This window comes from Urocampus carinirostris, chromosome 16 (assembly GCF_059441175.1).
Source record: "Urocampus carinirostris isolate Australia breed hairy pipefish chromosome 16, RoL_Ucar_1.0, whole genome shotgun sequence".
NCBI lineage: Eukaryota > Metazoa > Chordata > Actinopteri > Syngnathiformes > Syngnathidae > Urocampus > Urocampus carinirostris.
The window spans coordinates 12,839,847-12,867,470 of record NC_142364.1 but is presented as its reverse complement, the minus strand read 5'-3'; the positions used below and the strand labels follow the sequence as shown (position 1 = coordinate 12,867,470).

Here is a 27,624-nt window from a genome sequence, read left to right as displayed (position 1 = left end):
ACTGGCGTTTGGGTTAACGTGCAGGACTGCCCCTTTTCCCGTAAAATAAAAGATTGTGTGAGAAACGTCACGCGTTTGGGTTCTCCTCCTGTTTCGGTTCCTGACAATTTAGCATCATCCTACGCCACATTATGTTTATATTTGTCGTATTCCAGTACATCACCTTATAATATTATCATATTATGATAAATGGTGTTACATCACGTTATGTTACGATAAGTGACATTATGCTATGTGATGTTCTGATACCCCACATTATGATATCATTTGATGGATCATCACCTATAATACGTCGTATTATAATACACTTGTGTTTAGATAAGTACCATTACTCTATGGTGCATTATGATACGCCACTGTAAGATCATGTTTTTCGTATTCCATTGCATCACCTTATGATACTACATGGTGTTATAATATATCACGTTATGTTAATATTTGTCATACAGAATTCCATTACATTACCTTATACTACGTGATTATTATATTTTGTGTTGTATTCATTGATGTTAGAATAAGTACCATTACTCTATGTTGCATTATGATACGCCACTGTCAAGGTTAAAATTTGAGATTGTATTAGAATGAAGAAAAGAACACGCGCTGAGTCAGAGATTTAAGTTTTTGATAGCCTTTCCATCAGAGGCGCGTGCTTCCAGGAAACAACACATCTGATTGGAGCATAAAATAAGTCCTGTGCTTGTAAGAGGCCTTCTGATTGGATGATTTATTTGGTTACATGGTGTGATATACACTGCTGGCCACTAGGGGGCACTGTAACCTGACAATAAATAACAATATACATCAAAAGCCGTACACTTTAACCCAGATACATAGCTAGCGATCACAGACTCCCTTTGTCTAGCGGTTCCTGGGAGTTAGATTAGCAAAATGATTTATGTGATAGGCTAGCATGAGGAGTCTTGGACATCACAGTAATTCATTGTTTGATAGATAGATAGATAGATAGATAGATACTTTGTTCATCCCCGAAGGGAAATTCACATTTCCAGCAGCATCCCTGAGCTGAGAACAATCGAAAATAACACGGGAGCTGCTGGAGTGGCTGCCATTCGTGACGGCGCCGGAAGAAAAGATTCAATTTGAATCATGAACACCTGGAAGTTCTTTTTAACAGATAAGCTAGCATGAAGGAGTATTTAGGAAGCTGTTCGTGGCCTTTCAAGATTTTTAAGGAAAGACACTTAGTTGGTGTCTGAGAACTTATTCTTTTGACCTTGAAGGTGCGCGCCTCTGAGCACAACTCAAATTTGTACAACCACACACTCATTGAATATACTATACAAATATAAACGTATAAAGATAAAAGAGTATAAAAGTATAAGAGGATAAAAATACAAGAGTATAAAAGGCACATTTAGACTATAATTTCCCTTACAGCGACCTAATGTGTAGTATTCCGTAACACCTTACGATACATCATGTTGAGATATGTTACTATTGGTTATTTGTCACAAATACCTATAGCTATTAAAGTTTCAGTTTCAACGCTTTTTATATATGGTATTATATAATGTCACTATATTATTTGATAGGTGAATTAACTCTATGTTGCACAAGGTTAGGCTACGTGATGGTAATATTTATTGGATTCTGTTGCCTAGTATCGTGTTGTGATATGTTACTATTGGTTATTTGTCACAACTAGCTATAGCTATTAAAGTTTCAGTTTTAACGCTTTTTTATATACATGTATTCTATAATCGCACTATATTATTTGATAAGTGAATTAACTTTATGTTGCACAAGGTTAGGCTAAGTGATGGTAATATTCATTGGGTTCTGTTGCTGAGTATCGTGTTGTGATATGTTACTATTGGTTATTTGTCACAACTAGCTATAGCGATTAAAGTTTCAGTTTCAACGCTTTTTATATACAGGTTGGAGTTTCAGCATGGGCTCGGCCTACCAGTTCCATAGCTGGCGAGTGTTTGTGGTAGTTTGCGCATTTCCTTGCGTCTCAGCTGTGGTGGCGCTCACCTTTATGCCTGAAAGCCCTCGTTTCTTCCTGCAGGTGGGTGAAAAATTGTCATAAACACGCGTCTTTGCCAAAATATTCGAAATGTATTATGTTCTCCCGGCTATCATCCAGATGGGCAAACACGACGAGGCCTGGATGGTCCTCAAGCACATCCATGACACAAACATGCGAGCTAGAGGAGAGCCCGAAAGAGTCTTCACTGTGAGTCGTCGCCTATCGGGGTGCCCCCTTGTGGTTTTAGTGGGCAACTGACGGGACTCTGTCTCCCTCTACAGGTCAACCGGATAAAAATCCCCAAGCTATTTGACGAGCTGGTGGAGATGCAGAGCGAGTCGGCCAACCCGGTGCTGAAAGTTTTGTTGAAAGTCAAGACGGAGATTCGAGGAGTGAGTTTTTCCTTTTTCTTACTTACTTTTAATTTCCTCTCCTTTTCTTTTTCCTTTGTTTTGATGTTCCCCTTTCTTTTTTTCTTTCTTTTTTCCTTTATATTTTCTTTATTTTTCTTTGTCTTTTTACTTAAGTTTTCTTCTTTATTTTCTTTATTTTTAATTTGTTTCTGTCTTTATCCAGTTTTTTTCTTCCTCTCTCTTTCCTTTTTTTCTACTTTTTTTGTTTTATTCTTCTTTCCATACTTGTCCTGCTTTTTTCTTTTCTTTCCCCTTTTTGTCCTTTTTTCTTTATTACTTTTTTCTTTATTTTTTTTCTATTTCAATTGTTCTTTATTATTTCCTTCTTTCTTTTTTATTTTTTACTTCTATTTATTCCTTCTCTTTTTTTGAGAAAGGCAGTTAATGGTTTTGCCCATGTTTTCTTCTTTGTACTTTATAGCACTCGTTTTCGGTTGCACTACACAGTAGAGTGACATCTGGTGGCCAATTAAAACACACTGTCCCTTCAAAGTTTTAACTCTGAGTCAACACAAAATGTGGTTACGTTTTTACTTTAAAGAGTTTAAACTCATTAATAAAGCACTATTGAAGTTTTTACTCAAAGTTAACTTAAAGTTAAAGCATTATTGCTTTACCATGTAATCAACAACTGACATCATGTGTAGTACTGAACATCCTTCATTTTTCCCATTTTTTTAAAGGTCACTTTATGCTAGGTCCTTAGCTTGGCCTTGTTGTTTTTGGACTGTGGCTTTGATGCTATGTCAGTCCTTAGCTTGGCCTTTGCCATGATCTTTGATTTTTGCAATCCGGAGATGGAATAAGAGTTTGCTCTGTCCACTCCACGCACCGGCCCGGTATTGCAGTACCTCCGGGAACGGTGTATTCGCAATGATCGCAGCAAGGCTTTAGGGCTAGGACCTTAGCTTGGCCTTTTGGCTGAGAGTAAGTGTCCCGGTTCCTAGGCTTTGTAGCGTATTATGAACTGACCGATAACGGATAATGGATAATGAATAACGAAGATAGATCAATAACCCTTAAACCCCCCCCCCCCCACTTTAACTCTGAGTTAAAGCTTAGAGCTTTAAAGTTGTTACTCTGAGTTTAAACATTTTCTCTGAGATTAAGCTCTAAATGTGCCTCAGTAATTGAGTTTAGGTTTAAAGCATTTTTACTCATGAGCGAAGCAGTTCTAAAGCTTTAACTCAGAGTTAATTCAAAGTGACAGCTGTAAAGCTTTACATTTTGATCAACAAACTACAACAACCTTAAATCACGTGTTATACTGAACACCATTTGTTCTTTAAAGTCTCTTTAACTTTGAATTAAAGCAGAATTTGTAATTCTGAGTTTAAAAAAAATCTCTGAGATAAAGCTTTAAATGTGCTTTAATAGTTGACTTTAAGCTTTATAGCGTTTTAACTCATGAATGAAGCAGTTTTAAAGCTTTAAAGCCCTAGTGTGTAATATATGACCACTAGACAGCACTGTTGTCTAATGCAAACGCAAACCAAAAAAATAATATTAGTGTAATAGCTCATGTATTTTTGCCTAATATTCAAATCAATGTTTTACTGAATACAGGTGTATAACGTTTTGTACCACTAGGAGGCACTAGATATTACACACTGTCCCTTTACCTTAAAGAAACACAAAGTTACAGCTTTAAAGCTTTACCTTTTGATCCACAACAACTTGAAAACATAATACTGAACATCCTTTCTTTTTGTCTTTTTTTTTATAGATTTGGTCTGCTTTTCTGAGATGTTTTGACTACCCTGTAAAAGACAATACCATAAAACTGGCAGCTGTTTGGTTTACGCTTTCCTTCGGGTAAGTTCGACACAAATTTGGCGATGTATGGTGCGGTTCAAATCAGCAAATCAGCGTTTTTGGAAAAGTTTGTGTCCAGGGACTAATGACAGAAATTTTGCTTTCTCGGCTTCTGCCCTCAGCAATAGTCGATTGGGGATAATGGATTGCAGTGGCAATGGTGCTGTACATTTTAGGCAGAAAGAATGGAAAAAAAAAAGAGCCGCCACGCATGACACAAATTGTCACTCTTGGCCTCCGCTCTTAGCAACAGTCGATTTGGGATAATGGAATGTGGTTGCAAGGGTGCTGTTGATTTTAGGCAGAAAGAATGGCAATAAAGAGCCGCCACGCATGACACAAATTGGCACTCTTGGCCCCCGCTCTCAGCAACAGTCGATTTGGGATAATGGAATGCGGTTGCAAGGGCGCTGTTCATTTTAGGCAGAAAGAATGGAGAAAAAGAGCTGCCATGCATGACATAATTTTACACTCTCGGCTCTCGCTCTCAGCAATAGTCGATTGGGGATAATGGATCACGGCTGTGCACAACTGTGCATTCAATTTTTGGGTGGGTCATAATGTTACGCAACTTGACAAAAGTTCCTTAAGCTAGTCCCCGCTCACAGCAATAGTTGATTGGGGATAATGGACTGCAGTTGCAAGGGATCTGTTCATTTTAGGCAGAAAGAACAGTTCAAAAAAAGAGCAGCCACACATGACACAAATTGTGCATTCCATTTTCAGGCGGCTAATGATGTTACGCCTGTTGAAAAAAGTTCATTATTCCAGTCCCTGCTCGCAGCAGTAGTCGATTGGGGATAATGGACTGCAGTTGCAAGGGTGCTGTTCATTTTAGGCAGAAAGATTAATTAAAAAAGAGCCGCCACGCATAACACAAATTGACACTTTTGGCCACCGCTCTCAGCAATAGTCGATTGGGGATAACGGATCACGGCCACAACTGTGCATTCCATTTTCAGACGGCTAATAATGTTACGCCTCTCGACAAAAGTTCATTATGCCTAGTCGATTGGGGATAATAAAGTGCAATTGCAAGGGTGATGTTCATTTTAGGCAGATGTTCATTTTAGGCAGAAAGAATGGAGAAAAAGAGCCGTCATGCATGACACTAACTTAAACTTTCGGCCACCGCTCTCAGTAATAGTCAATCGGGGGTAATGGATCACAGCCACAACTGTGCATTCCATTTTCAAGCGTTCCATAAAGTTACACCTCTCGACAAAAGTTCCTTGTGCCAGTCCTGCTCAGCAAAAGTGCACTCTGCTGGCACTTGCTGGCTGCAGTATGTGATGGGGGATAATGGATCGCGGCCGCACTAATGCAGTTCATTTTTTGGTGGTCAGAACAGCAGAAGCATTTTATACTTGTACATGTTGAGTTTGTTAAAAATGGCTGGATCTACTGAATTGAAGCATTTTGGATTTCATATGAAATGAAGCTAAGAATTGAAGGTAATATTATTACTTGATAATTTCCCTCCTGACCCTAACAGATATTAATCAATATAATCAACAATACCTGCTTACGGATTCCTTACTTTGTATTGGTTTTCAACACTCGTTTTCCGGATGCAGATACTACGGATTGTCAGTGTGGTTCCCCGACGTCATCAAGCACCTTCAGGCCGACGAGTACGCCTCCCGGGTGAAGATCCACACCAACGAACGCATCGAAGACTTCACTTTCAACTTCACGCTGGAGAACCAGATCCACAGAAACGGCGTTTTCCTCAACGACAGGTAAACCGGACCGACGGTGGTTTGAGATCTCCGGGTTTCCGTCTCATTGGTCAAAAGAACCTTGCCCGCGTTATCTCCGGTCTGCTGCCGGATATTAAAAGGCTTATCTTGTCAGTTCTCCCCATAGTCACCATGTTTTCCTGGATATGAGTCCCACTTGCACATGTCCGTAGAGGTTTCTCACAAAATATATATTGGTATTGATTCAAAGCTATTTATCGCATTGCAATACTTCATCACAGCTAGCTTAGTTTTACTGTCAACCTTAAATTTAGCTTTAAAATACAGATTTAAAAACAAGATTAAGGATAGAATCTGAGTCTGTGCATTAGTGGTGACAATCATTGAATAAACTCGATTTTAAAGTGTTTATGGTCCAACAAGATAGCGTTGTACGTTTACTGTGTTATAGATGTAAGATCTTGGGCCCGGATTCAAAATTCGGGTTCTTTGTAAATCAGGGTGAGCTGGGCTTCTCTCTTTACCTTTTCAGGTTTTTTTTTTCTTCTTGAAAGATCAACACAGCATGCAGTTACTTTTACTTATGTAATTGTTTAGATGACTGCATTTTACTAGTAATATTTTTATGAAGTAACAGTACTTTTACTTGAGTAACACACTTTGGCGCTGCAGTCCGACTATCTATCATAAAGAACATGCTGACCAAACTATCAATTTAACCCAAATTCACGAAATCTAAATAAATTTTCATCCTTCATGCAATGTCTGAAATAACGTCTGCCCGGACGCCCGGGGCGTGCATCTTTTACGTCGGGCGTACAACTTACAAAACGACACCTTTTTCAAGAAAATAAAATCAACAAATAAAACGTTTTATTCCGATTTCTGCATCTTTGTACGTTTTGGAAATTTCGGAATTTCAGTTCGTTTGGCAATTTGCATATTCGGCAGCCAATAAGAAGGCTGTATCGAATAACTCCGTGCTTCCGGACTTTCCTGAGCGTTATAAGGTCGTGCATTTGCATATCATTTTCCAAAGTAGACGCACCAGGAACACAAGAAAAATTGATAAGTGGTTAGGAATTGTTAAGATTTGTCAATTTAATAGCGCTCTTACTCATGGTATTGCATTGTGTGACGTCATTACTTACGCACCATTTTTCGTTTTGCTAATTGTTGTTTACCATGTTGTATTAAGTGGAGCCGTTTTCTTGTTTTGCTTGCTGTTGAGGAATAAATATGCTCAAAGGCTGAACCAAAATGTCCTGCACATCTTCTCACGCATGAGGAAACTGCACACTCTGACAAATCCTTACCAGGATTCAAGCCAAAACCTCAGACCCGGAAGAAAAATTCAAAAGAAGCTAACAAAATTGATGACGCTGCAAAACGTAAACATACATTAAAAGCATCGTGGAAAGAGGAGTTCACGTGGCTTATAGCAGACGACGCAACTGTGTTTCAAGTTGTGAAAAATGGGGCAAGCAACTGTATGGCTGACTAGGCAACGTTTCAGAGTTGTCTGCCCTGGTGTCCGGTAACTTTTTGTCATGAGTTTCAGACACTGCTCCATGTCACAGTAAAAAATGCGCCGCTTCCTCTTTTCACCTCAACGTCCTTTACATCAGATGTCATTTTAGCTTGTCGCCAATAGCTTACAAGCTTCACAAACTTATATTTTTACGAACTGCTTTTCGGTGAAATATTTCATGATTTGCATCTTGTAATCTGCAGAATGTGATTTTCTTTTCGATGCCATTTCATTCAGTTTATTTTGCTGCACTTCAGCGCTGCACTTCGAAGTGCACACTTGATTTTGAGGGACTCCGCCCCAAGTAAGCCCCAAGCTTAACTCATGAATTTAAGCTTCAAGGTGTTTTAACTCATGAATAAAGGACTTGACTTGACATGACTTTTGGATTCAGTTTGACGCTTGAGTTAAATCAGTTTAAGGTTTTCCCAGAGCTTTTGATAAACACGAACAGTCAAGTCAAGTCATGTTTATTTGTGACGACTTTAATCACAAGGAGTCTTAAAGGGCTGCACAGACTATTGCAAACTACAGACTATTATGACACCATCTCCTGATCTAAAACCTACATGAGGGCAAGGAAAACTCAAAAACCTCAACATGAGGAAAATGAAGAAACCTTGAGAAGGGACCGCACATAAGGTCATCCCCCATTTCAGGGTAACCAGGCTGTAACGGATGTTGCAATAACATTTAATCATAAACAGTCACACCATGTTGTAACAGATGGTACAATGACATTTTAAGCAAACGGATTATAATTTCACCAGATTGAGGTAATTTCAATATATTAATGGTTTTAAATTTTTTATTCCCTCTCTCTTCTATGCAGGTTTATTAGCATGAAATTCAAGGCAGTTTCATTCGTGAACTCCTCGTTCCTCAACTGCTACTTTGAGGACGTCTCATCCGTGGGCTCTTCCTTCAATAATTGCACCTTCGTGGACTCCTTCTTTTACAACACGGGTACGTTTTAAGCAAACGCCTCATGGAAAACGATAAAAGTACAAGTTGAATAGGAAAGAGAAGCTGGAGCTGAATCAGAGCTTGTGGGAGTCTGGGCCTTCAAATGATTTCCCCTGCAGGCTCAAGAAAAAGTGCTGAACTATGGAAACAGCAAAAGCATAGAAGCTGCAGGCGGTGCACCATGGGAAATGAAGTCCGCTGACATGATACAGTTGAACAACGTGCGAAGCAAGTGAGGGTTGAAACAGCTAGGACAGCATGGCCTATTAAGAGGTGGCGTGCATAATTTAAAATGTAATGTTTTCTCTTTTAAGTATGTGTCAACAATGGCCTAGTGAGTTCAAAGAGCCTTTATATATTTTTCACTGCGGCAATCTACTTTTATCTTACTTTTATCATCAGTGTTCGAGCCATAGAGCACATTAGGTTGGATGAAAGGGGGTGGGGGTGGGGAGTGATATTATGCATATAATCGCGGTTTTCTTTTATTCTAGGATGAAAATGGTGGAAGTAAGAATAGGACAGTTCCAAATACAGTCCAAATTCCAACCCAAACCCCAAGAACGATGAAAATAGAAGAGTTGCACGCGCAACACAAGCTGAACAGAGGCTACAATAATGATTTCAGCCAAAGGATGGCGTCAGCAAGCAAAATATTTTGAAATTACGGACACCACTTGTAAGAAATGAATTATTAAGTTGGGATTTACACAGCTGGTCCATGTTCCCAACATATTTACTATAATTGTGTTTGTTTTTTATTATATTTTGAATATTTTTATGCTAAACAAAGTAGCCAAAGAAATGAATGTATTTACTTGATGTTTTATCTAAACAATGTAATTTTTAAAATCATAACATGTGACCTTTTATTTTTTAGATTGTATTAGCATTCTCCTCCAATGTTTAATATTAGCTTTTTCAAGCCCTTCATTAAAATTCAAACAAATTAAATTAAATGATTAAATTACTAAAAAGAATGAGTACATCTTATAAATCATGTAATAATCAAAAATGTACACTTGACCTCCAATTCTTAAAACAAAATAACTTAAAGAGACAGTATGCATATTTGACCACTAGATGTCACTGCATTGTGTAGTTCAACTATAAATAGATGCATCAAAACACAAGGAATACAAACTACGGCGACTCAATGTGACCAAACCACACCCTTTTCCTTATATTTTTGCTCAGTTTTTTTGTGATGTTTTGGTTTTGGGGGGTAACCGTAGAAACAAGATGGCAGAAATTGTATTGGTTTCTCTAGGTGACATTTATAGTATGTAAAAAGAAGAAGAAAAATGCATATTCATATAATGGTTCATGTATTTTACTTATTTTTCAAACCATTATTATTTTTTTTAATTATTTTTTTTACCACTAGGAGGCGCTAAATTATACACACTGTTCCTTAGAAATAATGTTAAAAAAAGAACAATCCATTTGTTGTAATCCCTTAAAAAATGAAACTGTGACTTTAAATCCTGACTGAAATGTGACTAATCTTGAGGAAAAAGACTTTTCTTTGTAAAGAAATATCCAGTCAAATCTGATTCAAGTAGCCTAGATGGTAGTGTGCCCGCTTTGAGACTGGGAGGTCGCTGGTTCGCGCCTCGGCCGAGACATACCTAATTGGTATAATGGCGGCGCCCTCTGTTGGCTGCGGCTGCATCGACTCGCTACAACGGGTCAGGTGTATCGACATTTCGTTCTGTGTACATTGTTACAAAGAATGACAATACAAAGGAAATTATTATTATTATTATTATAAAAGTGCATCGTTTGTTTAAAAGGGGTTTTTAAGGGTTATTTATCTATCTTCGTTATTCATTATTCATTATCCGTTATCGGTCAGTTCATAATACGCTACAAAGCCTAGGAGTCGGGACACTTACTCTCAGCCAAAAGGCCAAGCTAAGGTCCTAGCCCTAAAGCCTTGTTGCGATCATTGCGAATGCACCGTTCCCGGAGGTACTGCAATACCGGGCCGATGCGTGGAGTGGACAGAGCAAGCTCTTATTCCATCCGATAAAGTCCATAAAAAACAGCCAGTCATTTCTTATTATACTGCCCCCTGGTGGCCCGTAAACACAACTTATTTCCTTTGACAGATATCGACGACAGCAAGTTGATAAACTCAAAGGTGCTCAACAGCTCTTTTCACCACAACAAAACAGGCTGCCAGATGACCTTCGATGATGACTACAGCGCCTACTGGGTCTATTTTGTCAATTTTTTGGGAACGTTGGCTGTCCTGCCTGGCAACATTGTCTCAGCCCTACTCATGGACAAAATAGGCCGCCTCAGCATGCTGGGTAAGATGTACCGTATTTTCCGCACTAAGGCGCGCCTAAAAGCCTTTATTTTTTTTCAAAAGCTGACCATGCGCCTTATAATACAGTGCGCCTTATATATGGATCAATATTAAGTCGCAAAGTCTTGCAACTAAGGCAAGCAGCCGCCGACTAGATTTTCCCCCGAAGGCGAAGTCGTCCGCGGTGTATGCTGGGATTTATATACCGGCGTTTCATTTCCTAACCAATGTGTCAATTATCATTTGAATCAGTCACTATTGGCTAAAGTTATACGGAGGTAAAGGGGGCGGATCCTTTTTATCATTCACAGGCTCGCATAGGCTCAAGGGGCAAAACAAAGCCTGCAATTGGCCGAAAAAGATGAATGTGAATCACACGTTGGGTTGCGCTACGGCATAGAGAATTTTTTTTTTACTATTCTGTATTTGTAAATATTTTACTCTCCTGGATTTACTACACTCACGGTTGTAAGAATACCATGGTTACGTATCATTATTGAACGTGATGGCTGCAGGAGCTATGAGGCTTTATATTTTCAGGTATCTTGTTTTAGAACGATCCTGATGTTTCTGTGATGAGTCTATTTTTAAACTAAATTCAATTCAATGTCTGAATGTCAAACATGTCTGAGACACGTCTTTGCTTCTTTGAAAGCTTTCGGAATGTTAAGGTGGTAATAAGTTTGACTCAACTATCTGACTGTTTTGTCGACGTTCCCATTGTAGCGCCTTATAATCCGGTGCGCCTTATGTATGGAAAATATAGGACCAAAAACTATTTTTTGGGGGTGCGCCCTATAACCCGGTGCGCCTTATAGTGCGGAAAATACGGTACTTTACCGTATTTTACGGACTATAAAACGCAGTTTTTTTTTTATAGTACTGCCGGGGGGTGCGACTTATACTCTGGTGCGACTCATGTGTTACATTTTTAAACATCTTATTATATCATTTCACATGTTATCTTCACACTAAACCCTAAGACGGTGGTCTATGCCTGTGTTGATCATTTCAACTCTGCTGGTAATTTTTAAAAAACAACCGACAAGAGCTGAACAAAAATGGCACCGAAAAGAAAATCGTGTGCTGCAGATTAGAAGCTGCAAATAGTGAAATATGCACCTGGAAATGATAAACGGGCAGAGTAAATGAAGTTTGTAAGGGACTGGCGAAAAGCAGGGGTGACGATGAGTCTGACGTAAGCGAGGTTGAAGAGGAAGCGGCGTTTCATTTACCTCCCAAGTTGAGGGAATTGTTTGAAAGTGACACAAAGGATGAAGATTTTATTGGATTTTGTGATTTGGAGTGTAATTGATAGTTTGGTAACCTTGTTAGCATGTTTTTTTATGTTAGATTTGTCTGAAAAACTGTCATGCAACGTTAGAATACACTTATCCAGCCCGTTTGTCAAGAAACGGATCGGGACTGTCTTGAAACGGGTCGGGAAGCAGGAAGTTGGAACTCGTTTGTGTAGACGATCTGTCACTTTAATTGAGAAAGAAAAGTTGTCCAACACACAAACGGACCAAAAACAAAACAAAGCAGGCTCAAATGCAAGCAAAACTACAGACTAGGCATTTAATGGGATCAAACAGAACTTGCAGGAATCTCTCAGAATGTTACACCGAAGTGCAACAAAGTCCAACAGGCACAACAAGAATAAACAGGTATCAAACAGGCATGAACAGGTTTTCAACAAGGGTAAACAATGACCTGGCAAAGGGTAGTTCCAAAAGGCGTGTTTAAGTACCCATAGGAGTAATCAGGAAAATGCAGGTCAGCCGGTGTCAAGGGGCGGGGCCAGCTGGGCGCCATGACAATCGTGCAGGACATGACACCGTTGTTATCCCCAATTCCATATTGCTAGGAGCGGAGACCGGCAGTAGGCACGTTGTTGGCCCACTTGAAATGAAATGCACGGTAAGGGCCGCAATGCGTTATCCCTAGTCGACTATTGCTGACAGCTGGGGCTGAGAGAGAAAATTTGGGTCCTCTTTTTTTCTATTCTCTCCACCTAAAATGAACAGCAACTGTAGGGCTTTGATCTACTCTACAATGTACTGATGAGAGCAGGGGCCGGCAGAGCGCATGTTAAAAATACATACCTGTCGACTTATACATTCTCCATGTGTTTTATACTGTACGTTTGTAATCATTTCAAAATGTCTACACCTTATAAAACATTTTGTCGGGTAAAATAAAACTTTTTTTTTGTAAGACCGATTGTGTCGTGCGTATTTTGGCTCTAATCTGGATTGTCTCGATCACTGGTCACAGACGACAAAGTCATAGTAACTTCATAATATTGTTGATGTAATCCACATTGTCTGTCTTGCTGTGAGTAAATAGGTCTCGCGCTGTGTTTGAAAGGTTTATAATTGCTTAATAAAGGAAATCGCAACATTCATTGCAGCCTGGTCATTCTGGGAGGTGGATTACCTCATGTGTGGTCCCTTCTCAAGGTTTCTTCATTTTCCTCATGCTGAGGTTTTTGAGTTTTTCCTTGCCCTCATGTAGGTTTTAGATCAGGGGACGGTGTAATAATAGTCTGTGGTTTGCAATAGTCTGTGCAGCCCTTTGAGACTCCTTGTGATTTAGGGCTTGACTTGACAATTGGCTGAGGTTGACAAGCATGAAAATGAGAGGTACTTAGAAGTTTTTTGCAAATTGTGGGGTGTTCTAGTTCCCATTAACTGTGATGAACACAGGATTACAATATATTGTTTTTTCCAAATTTGGCAAATGCTTAGCAGCCAGACACCAAACTGAGTTTTCTTAAACACTGATGTAAACTCCACTTATAGGGCAAGGTACAGTGTGTAATTTTTAGTGCCTCCTAGACTTTTATTGAGTAAAAAATACCTGAACTATCAGACCAATGCTAATTTTTATTAAGAAAGATCATTGGTCTAGAAATTTGTATTTCTTTTTCATAGTGGAATCCATACCTAAGGTCGCTGCCATGTTTGTCTGGCAACTTTCTGCTACGCTGAGCTCCTTAGGCACAGGTTTTTTGTTCGCATTAGACAATACAGTGCCATCTAGTGATCAAATATTACACACTGGAGCTTTAAAGCCATATATACTCAAGGTCATAGAACATACAGGAAAAGACGGTATGGCACCCCCAATTGGACGAAAATGATATACTGTATAATATAATACTAAAACTGCCGGATTTGGAGCGGTGACAGTTTGTCTGTTTCACTCCACACAGGGGGCTCCATGGTACTTTCAGGGATCAGCTGTTTTTTCCTCTGGTTCGGCACCAGCGAGTCCATGATGATCTTCATGTTGTGCCTCTACAACGGCCTCAGCATCTCTGCCTGGAACTCCCTGGACGTGGTCACCACTGAACTCTACCCCACTGACAGAAGGTAAATGATCTCCCTTTTTAAATTTAAAAATTTTGCAACGCTTTCAAACCTACCGCCTTTTTTTTCAATGTGTCGTCAGAGGCACAGGCTTCGGCTTCTGCAACGCCCTCTGCAAGCTGGCCGCCGTTCTGGGCAACCTGATCTTTGGCTCTCTGGTGGGCATCACCAAGGCCATTCCCATCCTGCTGGCATCTTGTGTGCTGGTCTGCGGTGGGCTGGTGGGCTTGCGGTTGCCCGACACTCGCGCTAATGTCCTCATGTAACCGTTCGGTTGTATGGTTAGTGATACGTTTAAACCATAGTAGACACTTAAAATAAAGAGAGAAAGTAGAACTTGCAAGGAGAAGAAGCCTTTGAATAGGAAAGTCCAACAAGTTCTAATGGTCCTCCCCTGAGGCTTTTCTTTTTATTAAATCAGATCCACCCTAAAGGGTGTGAACATCAAAGAACAGCAACGCAATTGGTTGATAGTGAGATGCAATAGTCAAAACAACAAACAACTCTGCACAATAATAGTCAAACTGCATAACTAGCATCCTGTAAAATCTCCTTTGCAGGTGTGACATATCAAAATCAGAATAAACAAATAAACTTACATGCTACCATCCACACTTTATTTGATAATTCTAGCATAGTTTAAGTTCATAAAACACATCTCAGAACGCTGATTTTAACAGGCCGCCATCATTTTTTAAAATTCTATTAATTTCCATTTACCCCCAATATGGTCTCAGTCCTCAAACGCTCTGCTTTGAGCCTCATGATTTTTACATCCATCTCTTTCCTTCCTACTTATTTAATTATTTATTTGTTTATTCATTCATCTGTAAATGTTTGTATTAAAAATGAATATTTATATTTAGAAGCTACAATTCTGTTCTATTTTTGACTTAATGTTTTCCACAACCCCCGGGACCCTACTGAGGATAAGCGGTGCAGTTAATGGATGGATGGATTTTACACAATCACATACAAATTATTTAATAGTATTTTTTTTCAAATTATTATTATTTTTTCTTGTTATCGGGAAATCGAATATTTCTGTTATTTTCATTTCCACTCTACATGTAATTTTGCAATGCAACAACAACAAAAACTGCTCCATTGGCATATATATATTTTTGCTCATTTGAAATATTTTTATTATATGTCTATTTATGATGAGAAAATTGTATTTTTTTTGTTTTTTTTTTCAAACCTATTTGCTAAGTGCAGTAGAAAATGCTTCAAAAAGCAAAATTGTCTCCTAAAACAGATGGCAGATATTGTTTTTATTTTAGAATTTAATATCAATAAGATCCAGATTTATTTTATTTTATTCAAATTTAACAAAAATAATACTTCAAATAGGCAACATTATGTGTCATCTGCTATATCAGACAATTGAGTGTGTTTTCTGTATTTTTTTATCATTATACTAGGTTGGCCATATTGGACCACATAAAATATATATTTGTTTAGAGCAGCAACAAAATAAAAGCTTTAGATAAGCCTGTATATATTAATATTATTTGGAAAATGTTAAGAATTTTTATGTTATAATTGTCCTCCGACAAAAAACATAAATTTCCATTTTTCTAGTTCTTGAAAAAACGCAGGGCAGCCACTGGGTAGTGAAAAAAACAATAGTTAATTCTAAACAATAATAATATGCTGAATTAAAAGAAAACTACTTGATAAATGAATCTATGACAGTAAAAGAAGGAACAGTGTGTAATGTTTAGTGCCTCCTGGTGGTAAACAAAGGCAAATATACCTAAATCATGTAACCAATAGGCTGCACAGCGGCTGGGTGATTAGCACGCAGCCCCACGGTGCGGGGGTTAAGGGTTCGAGTTTGGCTACTGCAGCCTTCCCGTGTGGAGTTTGCATGTTCTCCCCAGTGCCTGCGTGGGTTTCCTCTGGGCACTCCAGTTTCCTCCCACATTCCAAAAACATGCATGCCAGTTTAATTGGCCGGTCCGAATTGTCTCTAGGTGTGTATGAATGAGTGAGTGGTCTGTCTCTGTGCCCTGGGACTGGCTGGACACCAGTTCAGGGTGTCCCCTGCCCACTGCCCGAAGATAGCTGCGATGGGCTCTAGCACCCCCGCGACCCTACTGAGGATAAGCTGTGCAGATAATGGAAGCACTGTTATTTTTATAAAAAAGCACAGGTCAAGAAATCGAAAATTACTTATTAAAAAAGATTAAAATTAGAAAAGTAATCATACAATGACCAAAAATACTTGCCAACAGAGCAAAATATTTTGTTGTTGCTGTGTGTTTCCTTTTGCTTTCATTTTACTTTCAAAGCCGGGCTTTCTGCATTTTCAACACCAAACATTTGAAAAGCAATTTATCCTTTATTAACAAATTAAAGAGTAAAACGCTTCACTACCTGTGGGATTTCCTCCCTTCGACCACAAGCCATCACAATTCCCACATGACATGTGAAGCTTTTTTGCGAGAATGACCTCATGATCATTCTGCAATGCCATGTGTACAGAAACAAGAAAACGAGTTTACATTTTCTGCTGCACGCCGCGTGCGCTTCCTCCCTCTGTGTCGTGCGCATAAGACCCTTGGCTGTCCTCGTCGTTTTTCCTATCGTGTCTTTTCTCGATTTGTCCCCCCTGTAAAAAAAAGGCCTTTTTCTCCGATGCGGTGCCTCTCTTTTTGTCTTGCTTTCCAAGCGTGGCTACGAGCTTTTGCTGCTTTCTTGTATCATCTTCTTCACAGGGCCGGTGTTCTGACAAAACGTCCTACCCTGTCGAGACGCCCCACCATTGGTTGAACTGGCAGCGATTGTGTTTTTTTCTTATCAGGTTAGACTAGTAACACTAAAACTCAGAATTATAGACCCGTGAAGTCACAGTCGAAGCCGAAGGCAAAAGAATACTCCGCTCTGGTCAAAACACTGAAGGAACCAAGTTTTTGTTTCTGCTAGTGTGGTGTTAAAAGGCCGTCATGCTGTGTGTTTGTGTGCCAGAATTAAAAAAAAACTTTAGTGATCGTAAATGGAAGTTTTACAGATCCCAGCGGACACTTTTCATCAAAGAAAACAAAGAGAGTTGTGGTTAAATGCGAAGTGAAAAGATTGGACCGAGGCATTCATCAAAATAACTTGGGGTGCAACACAGACTTTATATTAGGTAAGAGAAAGTAAACTTTTATAACTGATGCTATGGAGTCCATATTACTTATTGTACCGACAAAGAATCCTGTTATTTTTTTAGCTACATCAAATTGTTAGCGTGTAGCCTAAATGCCATCAAGAGATGGTTCACATGGACAGAAAATAAATACATAAATAATTAAATGTATCGATAAATGACTCGGATTGTGTGCCCAACGTTTTTTTGCAACGTGCGCCTGTTCTTATTTTTGGCATTTAGGCTACACGTTAATCGTTAGCTGAAGCTGAGAAAAAAAAAAAAACACTTTGCCGATATAATAGGTAATATGAACTCGATAACAACAATAATAAACGTTTAATTTCTCTTACCTGATATGGGGTGTGTGCTGCAAACCCGAGCCTTTTCGATAAGTACCTCGATCAAATATTTTCGCTTTAATGCTTAACTACAACTCTCTTCTTTGTCTTTGATGAGAAATGTCCGCAGGATCCTGTAAAACAATTTACAATCACTAACGATTTTCCCAGATTCAAGCACAACATGACAATGACTGGCAGCAACAACAGCTTTCTTTTCCTCTGTTTTCTGACAAGCGAAAGTATGGTTTTGTGCATGCGCACTGGGCATGGGACGGACATCTTGTTGGGTAATAAGAAATTTCAGAACACCTCCGTCGCTTTAATATCTGCGTGTTGTGATGTAGCCTTATCAATGAAATTGGTCACCATTTTTTTCCTCATGGTCCAAATCCTGCTTGGAAAGATGCAACACAATTTTACTGACGTTCGCCACGGTTTCCTGTGTCAAAATCCTGCATGTTTGTCGCAAGATGTCCTCCTTCCCTGTTGCCTGTCTTTTCTCTTCCTTCCTGTTTGCACGTCATCCATGTCACGCTATTGTTGCCGCGCCTGAATGACTTATTTTAATAAGAAAAAGCCTTTGTGGTGAATGCCGTGTGTGGCGTCTGCATAAAAATGTCTCACTTGAACTAGAGTCTCTGGGTCTTCTTTTAATGAGTGGGAGGTGCGATTATTCCTTGCAAAACTCTTTTGATTGTTATTTTCAGAAATATTGGCGACCTAATTGATCATTTAAATATAAATCCTTTATTAGCAATCCCAGTGCCAGCTGTAGACGTCAAATTTCCCTTTTACCATTTAAAGGGATACCCAAATTTTAAAACATGCAAAATGTAACAAAATAGTACATCTTTTAGCATAATATCTATATATATTTCATCTGTATATTTCAATCATTAATGAGATAATGCATTTTAAAGACAGCCTGTCTCATCTTTGACTTCCTGAGCTGTGACGTCATAAGAGTAACATTGGTACCCTCACAAGCCAGTCACCATATTGGTTTACGTGTTAATAAGTCGAATAGGTTAAGAGTGTTTCAGTAGTTTTTATGGAGAATGCCTGGGCGCTGTGTCGCAGGTGGGTGGAGCAATGGTAGAACTAATAGCGAAGAGCTAAAATGGGGCGAACTGGCAAAAATAACACACAGCTAACGGGGGCTAATCCTGCCAGCAATGAACCAAATGGACACGGCAGGCTAGCCGGCTGCTAAAGAATTCTAATTGAAGACAAATAGTTAGAAAAGCGTGAAGCTGGCCGACCGAAAACATGCAGTAAGCAGCCTAACTACCAGGAAACCAAGAGCAAAAAACGGATGCAGCAACAAACATGAATCAAGACGGGAAAAAAAAAAACTATGGACATGACAGGCTGGTCGGCTAGTGAACTGCTTACGGGGCTAACCTGACCCAAACAAAACTGGAAGCTTTCCGCAGACCAGGCGCTGATGGGAAAATATCTGGAGAAAACTGCATGACATGCTGCAAAAACAAAAAAGAAAAGCCACTATTGCCTACCTAAACGGTGGCGAAGGCAAAAAAGGAACGTACACTGTAGCGGCGGCAGGTAAACTTAACTCACGCCGTGTAATATTTTGCAACATGTCCGCATGATTGTGGGGAAAAACACTACAAGTTCTATGCCTAATTGAAAAAAAACTTGGTACATTGGGACCTCGCTACTTTGCGGTTCCACGTTCGCGGGTTCAGAGCTTCGCGGGTCTAAAAAAAAAAAAAATAATAAAATAAAATTATATACATATATATATATATATATATATATATATATATATATATATATATAAATAAAATAAAATAAAAAAAAAAATATATATATATAAAATAAAGATGTATATATATATATATATATATATATATATATATATATATATATATATATATATATATATATATATCTTTATTTTTTAATTTATTTTACTTTTTAAATATATATATATATATTTTTTTAAGCATTTTTGAAGGCGCGTCGCTACTTCGCGGATTTTCACTTTTCACGGGTGGTTTTGGTCCCCATTAACGGAGGGATTACTGTATTTCATAATCCCTTCAATTGTGCTGACAGTTAATGAGTTAACTCACGAGCCCTATAGTCAATAGAGTAACAGAGTTAACTCTTTAACTGATTAATCATCTCATTTACTACCAGGTTGTTGTTTTTTAACTGTCATGAGTAATATTAGCTTTGCATAACATTTGTCAAACTCATGGCCAGCATCATTTTATAAAAACCTTTAGCATACAACAAGACAATAAAATCCCCCTTCACAACCCAAAACAACTCATACACATACTATGATTAAAATACAATAAAAGACAAACAATAAAAACAACAAAGTAGTGATAGAGATCAAATATGATTACGACAAGGCACAGACGAACCATGTGAGGAAAGGGACCTGAGGGAGGCTTATCCACACTGATAGGGATGGCAGCCTCTGGATTTTTTGAACCAAACCCTACCAGATTGGTACCACCAAATGATGAAACACTGGAATATAAAAATAGAAATGAAGAATAAAAATAACTGCAGAACTAAATATGAAACTATAAAATCAAAGAAAAATATGATACAGCAAAAGATTATAAGTTAAACAGATAAAAAAAAACAACAATTAAAACCCATGTTTTAAAAATAGGTAGGGTCCTGCAGACCTGATGTCCTTCGGCAGACTGTTCCATATATGAGATATTTATCTACTTATTTACAGTAAACGGGTTCCCCTCCGCAGCACGGCACAGTTCTGAGGTCATGAGATCAAACTTCCTGTGTGGAGTTTGCATGTTCCCCCCGTGCTTGCGTGGGTTTCCTCCGGGCACTCCGGTTTCCTCCCACATTCCAAAAACATGCATTTCAGGTTAATTGCCCGGTCCACATTGTCCCTAGGTGTGGATGAGCGAGCGAATTGTCTGTCACTGTGTGTCCTGCAACTGGCTGGCAACCAGTTCGGGGTGTCCCCTTCCCACTGCCCGAAGATAGCTCAGATGGGCTCCAGCACCCCTGCGACCCTACTGAGGTTAAGCGGTGCAGATAATGGATGGATGGATGGATGGGTTCCCCTCCAAACACCCACAACACACAAAATCATTCATCCTTTAGAGTTTTACATTTAATTTTGCATACAAGATGTTGTGTGTTTGCAGTTGAAGTCTGAAAAAATGCAACCAAGTGCAGATATAAACAACTTTATTTAAATAGAAGCACGTTACACAACAGAGCGCCCGAATTATTTCCTTTTTGTTCTTTAGGGATCGTATGATTACAGGCGTGTCTTTTTGCATCCTGTCACAGGAAGTTCAGGAAATGGTCCTTTTTTCCGAGAGGACGTTTGTGCTAGGCTACAAGTTGGACAATAGTGATAAAACTAAATAAACAGCCCCATTTGCAAATATTTTTCTAAATACTGATTGTATTTCATTTGACGAGTATTGAGAAACTTTGTCCGGCAAAATTTATCATCAGTTATAAAAAAGGAAACAAAATAATGTATGGTGTGAAAAGTGTGAGATTGATTCCTTACGATGACGTACTCATGCTTCCGGCCTTCGATGCGACAAAATACAACCTGGATCCGGCAGATTTGGACATGAGAAGAAAGAGAAAAGGATCTAAGCATGCGTGGACGCAGCACAGACACACGACCACGTTGAACAACGCATACGACCCCTCGGTTCCGTCCACGAAGAGCTGCACGTAATGGAGAAAGTGTACCACCCCGGCAGGTGTGAAACACACCAAGAAGATCACAAACACCAGCCAGCTGGCCTTCATATACGCAGCCCAATCTAAATGGGAGCGCCTCAATTCACACATGATCCGGCTGAAGCACAGGACCGTCACCGCCAACGGGCCGAGGAGCCCCACCAGGGTGAGGACAACGTTGTAGTGGAGGAGGAAAACGTGCGAGCCCAGGTCCAGGGGCAGCACGTCGTGGCAGGTGGTGCGACCGAGCTCGGGGATCTGGAAGCTCTGCCGTACTAAGATCTGGGGCAGGGCGGTGGCGAGGAAAACCCCCCACACGGCCACTGCCGTCCAGATGGCGTAGCAGCGTTTTGGGAGGAGTTTATAGGTGAAGGGGTGGACCACGGCCAGGTAGCGCTGGACAGCGATGCAAGCTAGCGTGTGCGCAGAGCAATGGAGGTTTCCATAGAAACAAGCCGTCACTGCCCGGCAGGCGGCCTCCCCCAGCATCCAGTGGTTGCCCAGGAGATGGTACTGGGCCTTGAAGAAGAGCGAGACCAACAGGAGAAGATCTGAGATCGCCAAGCTGCTGTAAAGGATCGCCGAAGATACGGTCCGTACTTTGGCAGCCAGAGCGCTCAAGATGGCAACGTTGGCCGGGATCCCCACGACGACCACCAGCATGTAAACCACAGGGAGGACTTTGGTGCTCAGCGGGCCCCTTAGGTAGACCGCGGTGCTGTTGCTAAGCAACCTGAGTCCGGGTGCTGAGGAGACGGGGTGGTGTGTCCCGTTCTCAGAGACGAGTCGAGCTTGCGCCAGGGGTTGACCTTTGAAGGTTCTGGGAAATGCAACCTCCGTGGCGTTCTTTTGAGTCCGAAGACCTGACCTCTTTTTACCTGAGATGAAAAAAAAATCAGTAAACTGACTTAAATTCTACTATGTAATGTAGTTTCTGGATTATAAGGGGCACCTAAAAACCCCAAATTGGCCAGAAATTGGAAAGTGCGCCTTTTATAAAGAAAAATACTGTAGATACAATTGCATACCTGTCAAGCTCCACGGCTCCATGCCCTTACAAACTGTAATATTTTCCCCTTACAAAATACAAAATAATCGTACACCATATTTTTTTTCAAACGTGTTTATTTATGTAGTTTAACATGTTATATTGTACATGTGTTTCGTTATATTATATATATTGTTAATTAACATTTTGTTGTGAGATCCTGAGTTGCTCGACATGAATGGGGTTTATTCTAAAGTAATTAAGTAGCTTGGACGTTCACTGTAGAAGGAAAAAATACATGCAAATATAATTAAGTAGAATAATACATTTTCTTATTCAAATTATTAATTTGTTTTCTGCATTAAATTATTGTTGGTAATACACTGATTAAAGGGATAACCACAAACCTGTCTTTTTTCGTTTTCTTATTTAATACTTCCTTTTTTTTTCTTAACTTCTTTATACGACATGATAATTCGTAATATAATGAATCAAAGCAAGTGAGGCGGTTGAGAGCCGGCTCTCTTTAATGAGTTGAGCCGAAAAAGCCGGTTCTCAAAAAAGAGACGGACTCCCTTTCACTACATCAAACCGCTCGCTTCGTTTGCAACGGAAAAAAAGATACCAAGATAGAGGGCTTCCGGGGCGAACTCGTTTGACTTGATTGGTTTGCTGTTTCGTGATAGTCGGTGTGTACCGGATGGTACCTAAAATTGACAAATTTGCGTATTTCCGTACAGATTTTCTCGTACGTGGTACATGTCTTAAAATGCATAATAAACGTACTTTGTACGGCAAAAACGTACAGGTTGACAGGTATGCAATTGAAAATTCAGTTACAATTAAACGATACTACATAGCAGAGGAAGGATCTTGGGCTGGTTCAGGCATAAAATGTCAATCATGAAGTTGGGCTTCTCTCTCTCTTTATTACTGATTTTTTTTTTAAATTATCCACTCGTCATGTGTTCTATGTTTCTACCCTGACCACCTCGGACCAGTGATTTTTGACATCTCCAACATGACGTTCCTGTCATGATTACTGATGCGAGGCGAGTCTGCTCCTTTGGCACCAACGGCCTCGGACGCTGATTGACTGCTCATCTCTTTTTAAACCTTCCTCTCAACGAGTGTCAGTCTGTCTGCGAACCTCAGCCCCACGCTAGGCAAGCACTTTTTGACCCTGACTCTGTCCTGTCCTGATTCCCGTTTGATTCCTGGCGCCGACCCCTTTTCTGAACTCGATCAGGTTTCTGCTCCACCGTCCCCCCGCTCTCGACACTGCCTTCGCTCGCCACGGAAGTGGCACTTCCGCGTTCCAAGCGATCTGCTACCCGTGACCGACGATCACCGGATCGTGGGTGCAAGCCCTTTCTTCCTTCTGAATAAAGCTGAGAAGAAAAACTAACGCAAGTGGGTCCTGTCTCCATTTCTGGTCTCTGACAGTTCCTTGTCCGAAAAGGCAAATATCACGTTTTCGAGGTAGTCAGTGTATTGTGAGTCAAAGTGTGCACTTAGGCTCTTCTTTGTCGAAGTCGGCTAAAATCACCTTTCTTCCCCACAGATAAAATGAGAAAAATCAGGTTTTTGTCGGACTGTTCAAATCAAGTTAATCAGTCGATCTGGGGCTGGTTCGGGCTTTTGTACCCTCGGGCCGATCTTACCTTTACTGCATACGGTAACTGTTCTGCCTTTGAGAAACATATAAAGTGCTCTTTGAGTTCCCCGTTAATTGTTTGTTACTAAAAGGAAACAGGCAGAACTTTGACGGCAGCTCAGATGCCAACTTTCGACCGTTCGTTACAAATCCTCTTTTGTTGTTGATTTGGACAATAATAGTCCGTATCATGATTACTTGAACGAAAATTTTAAAGTTAAAATCGTTTCGTACAAAAATACGTACTCTTGTTTTAATTGTGGGTAGCATGTCTTAGATTAGCTTAGAAGGTATCTGTATCGTTAGCAAGCTAAGCTTGTACTTAGTTTATAGTTTTACGACTACTAAAGATAACAATGTCAGGTTATTCGGGACATTATTCACTCGCTGTCTAGCTGGCGAAAAAATGTATTACTTTAAAGTGATAAAAAACAGTAACCATTCATGATAAATACATTTTATTGGTGAAACCAGATGTCCTAATGTTAATTTACGTTCAATTATTTAAATACAAATGAATTAATTATATTTTTACTGCAGGTCTTAATGATATATTTATAATTATATGCGCCTTATAGTCCAATGCATCTTATATATGAAATATATAGCACAAAAGACTATTTTGGGGGGTGACTACGGTAACTAAAGTAGTTCAATAAAGCTGTAAAAAGTATATTGTTCGACTGGCAGATCGTTTGGTCTATTTAAATAGGATTTTAAGAAAAAAAATTATTTAAAAATATAGGTTTTTCTTATTTTCTTTATGCTTTTTACTAAACACGGCAAAATAAATCATAATGTAAAAAAATCATAGTATTTTTCAATTGTATTTCTGGTTTTTGAAAATATAGAAAATGTAAAACGGTGATAATATTTATTTACAAAATCCATTATTTTATTGTTTTACCACCAGTGGCAAAATAAATGATACTATAAGAAAAACTATATTTTTGAATATGCATAGTTTTTCAGTAATTGTTGGAGTATCTAAAATACAATTAATTGTAAACCAAGAAAAATGTATTGTGTTTATAAAATACCATTATTGTTTTTAATTTAAAAAAATATATATTATAAAATAAATAAAAAATATCCATACCATTTTCTCATACTATTCTAGTATATAAAATAAAGAAATTGGAAAACAGAAAAATGTTTATTGATAAAAAATACTTTAAACGAATTATAAAAAACTAAAGAATAAAAATCATTCTCAAGTGGCCCAACATTTTTTTCAGTGAAATAAAAAAATTGGAGCATAATTTTCCTTTTTTTTGCTATATTTCTCTAAAATAATTTTTATTTTTACAGTGTTCTGTTTTGTCCAGAAATTTAAAAAGGTTCAACGTATAAAACCAAAGGAAAAAAATTACAAGAACTATTTATTGAATATAATTGTTTTTTTTTAAATGTATATAAACGTTTGGAGGATCTCCAAAATTTTAAAAACAAAATCGAAAAAAAATGAAAAGAAAATAGGATAAACCATCTTGATAAAAAATAGATACCGTAAGTATGTCCTGTTTAATATCGGTTTCCAGTTTCGTTACCGTCTATTTTTTTCCTGTTTTTTATTCTCCCCAGTTTTCGTTCCTGTCTTGTTTGTCCTGTTTATTTTCGATATCCTGTTTCTTTATCCCTCCAGTCTGTCCGTCCCGTCCTGTCCGGTATCGACCCCATCCGTCCGATATCAACTCGGGCAATTGGAATCGATCTCGTCGGTCTCTGGCTTCCTGCCTTTCCACGCCAGACCGCTGCTTAACATGCATGACTCTCCATTTTCCATAAAATAAAAGGCTTGTGTGAGAACGTCACGCATTTGGGTCCTGATCCTGTTCTGGTTCTTGACAAAAACCTTATGAGGAAAATGAAAAAGCTTCAAAAAAGAAATAAATGTAAACCTAATTTGATAAAATAAACAGCCTTAAATTTTATATCTTGTTGATATTAATACAATGACCCTAAAACATTTGTTTTGTAAATTTGCAATGACATCACACTTCATATAGAGTCCTTGTAACCTAAAATAATGAAAGAAATATATCATATAAATCAAGTTTTTGAAGTACACTCTGTAGAAAAATGTTTTTTTTTAATTTCTTTTCGCCCTACAGGAAGCTCAGTTGTGAAAACACAATAAGAATATTTAGTGTTCGACACACCCTGGACAAAATATTCTCTTTCAGTGAAATTGTGAGCTCATTCGAGTGTCAAAAGTCAAACAATCCACAGCAAGCTTTCTTTCTTATGTCATCCCCTCTTTTAGAAAAAAATATTTCTTACCTTTCCTCTGAAGCGTGCCACTGAGACAAAGCGCCAGAACCAGCCAAAATAAAAAGGTCCTCATGTTTTTCTTGCGCCTTTTGACACGCATGGAGTTCCTTTGGTTGTGTGCTATGCTTCGCCGAACCGGGGAGAAAAAAAAAATCTTGCATGTGGGTTGGCCTCTGTTGGATCCTCACCCGCAGTTTTTTATGAAAGCGATTGCTTTACGGCGTTCAAAGTCTAAAAACTGCGTCTTGTATGTAATTATTTGTGTTTCTATTTCACCTTTGTTAATGTGGATTTAGTATTTCAAATCTCCAATTCAACCCTAAAATATAATCCATCAACATGATTAATTAATAACCATTTACTACATTAAATTTTGACGATACACGTATGAATAAAGTTATAATAGATTTATAAAAGAAATAGAACAAATGTTGAAAATATATATATTTTCCTCATAGTAATTTTAATTATTTTATGAATGTTTCTATCTAAGCTTTGCAGTATACTGTAATATAATATAAACCATTGTATAAAAAGTATGTGTGTGTAAGCGGTGCAGATAATGGATGGATATATCTCATCCCATTTCATCTCATATATATATATATATATATATATATATATATATATATATATATATATATATATATACTATATATGTATATATATATCCATCCAACCATCCAGTTTTATTTATCCATCCATTATCTGCACCGCTTCTCCTCAGTAGGGTCGCGGGGGTGCTGGAGCCCATGCCAGCTATCTTCGGGCAGTGGACAGGGGACACCCTGAACTGGTTGCCTGTTAGTTGCAGGGCACGCAGGGACAGACAATTTGCTCGCTTATTCACACCTAGGGACAATTTGGACCCGCCAATTAACCTGACATGCATGTTTTTGGAATGTGGGAGGAAACCCACGCAAGCACAGGGGTGAACATGCAAACTCCACACTGGAAAAGTTAGTTTGTATATATATATATATATATATATATATATATATATATATATATATATATAAATATATATATATATATGTCTGTCGGGACCAGAACAGAGACAGGATCCACTTGCGTAAGTTTCTCTCAGTTTTATTGGGAAGAAGGGAAAGGATTGCACACACGATCCGGTGATTGCTGGTCGCAGGGAGCAGGGTACTCTGAACGCGGAAGTGGTACTTCCTTGCCGAGCGATGACGGTGTCGGGAGCAGAAAAAACAGGTCAGTAGCTGGGACAGGAGAGCAAAAAACGTGGTCGAGATCCGAAAATGGGTCGAAGCCGGGAAACAGACGGGAGCCAAAACAGGAGTGAGTCAGGGTCGAAAAGCTTGCCTAGCGTACACTGAGGTTTGCAGATGGACTGACAACAGGTGACAGAAAGACGGGGGTTTAA

The 27,624-nt window shown here is 38.9% G+C and overlaps 2 protein-coding genes and 1 pseudogene across 3 annotated transcripts in view; 2 read left to right on the top strand and 1 right to left on the bottom strand.

Annotated features, from left to right (window-relative positions):
- LOC148350315 (synaptic vesicle glycoprotein 2C-like) overlaps positions 1-18,224 on the top strand; it is a 53,929-nt gene extending 35,705 nt beyond the window's left edge. The window contains exons 5-13 of one of the 2 annotated variants that reach the window (XM_088356176.1): positions 1,902-2,035; positions 2,114-2,203; positions 2,278-2,388; positions 4,136-4,224; positions 5,802-5,966; positions 8,291-8,424; positions 10,605-10,742; positions 13,959-14,118; positions 14,198-18,224. In XM_088356176.1, the coding sequence (XP_088212302.1) occupies positions 1,902-2,035; positions 2,114-2,203; positions 2,278-2,388; positions 4,136-4,224; positions 5,802-5,966; positions 8,291-8,424; positions 10,605-10,742; positions 13,959-14,118; positions 14,198-14,381 (1,205 nt within the window). In that variant the 3' untranslated portion in view covers positions 14,382-18,224. Of the gene's footprint in view, positions 1-1,901; positions 2,036-2,113; positions 2,204-2,277; positions 2,389-4,135; positions 4,225-5,801; positions 5,967-8,290; positions 8,425-10,538; positions 10,743-13,958; positions 14,119-14,197 lie in introns of both variants that reach the window. The other variant, XM_088356175.1, reaches the window with a different exon arrangement.
- LOC148350316 (U2 spliceosomal RNA) lies at positions 3,163-3,282 on the top strand (annotated as a pseudogene).
- Positions 18,225-20,782: 2,558 nt separating the features above from the next.
- On the bottom strand, positions 20,783-26,378 carry LOC148350314 (proteinase-activated receptor 3). Its single transcript, XM_088356014.1, has 2 exons — positions 26,244-26,378; positions 20,783-22,193 (listed from the first exon to the last, which is right to left on the bottom strand). Exons 1-2 carry the CDS (start codon positions 26,332-26,334, stop codon positions 21,130-21,132), a joined length of 1,155 nt encoding a protein of 384 aa, XP_088212140.1. The 5' UTR covers positions 26,335-26,378; the 3' UTR covers positions 20,783-21,129.
- Between the last annotated feature and the right edge of the window lie 1,246 nt (positions 26,379-27,624).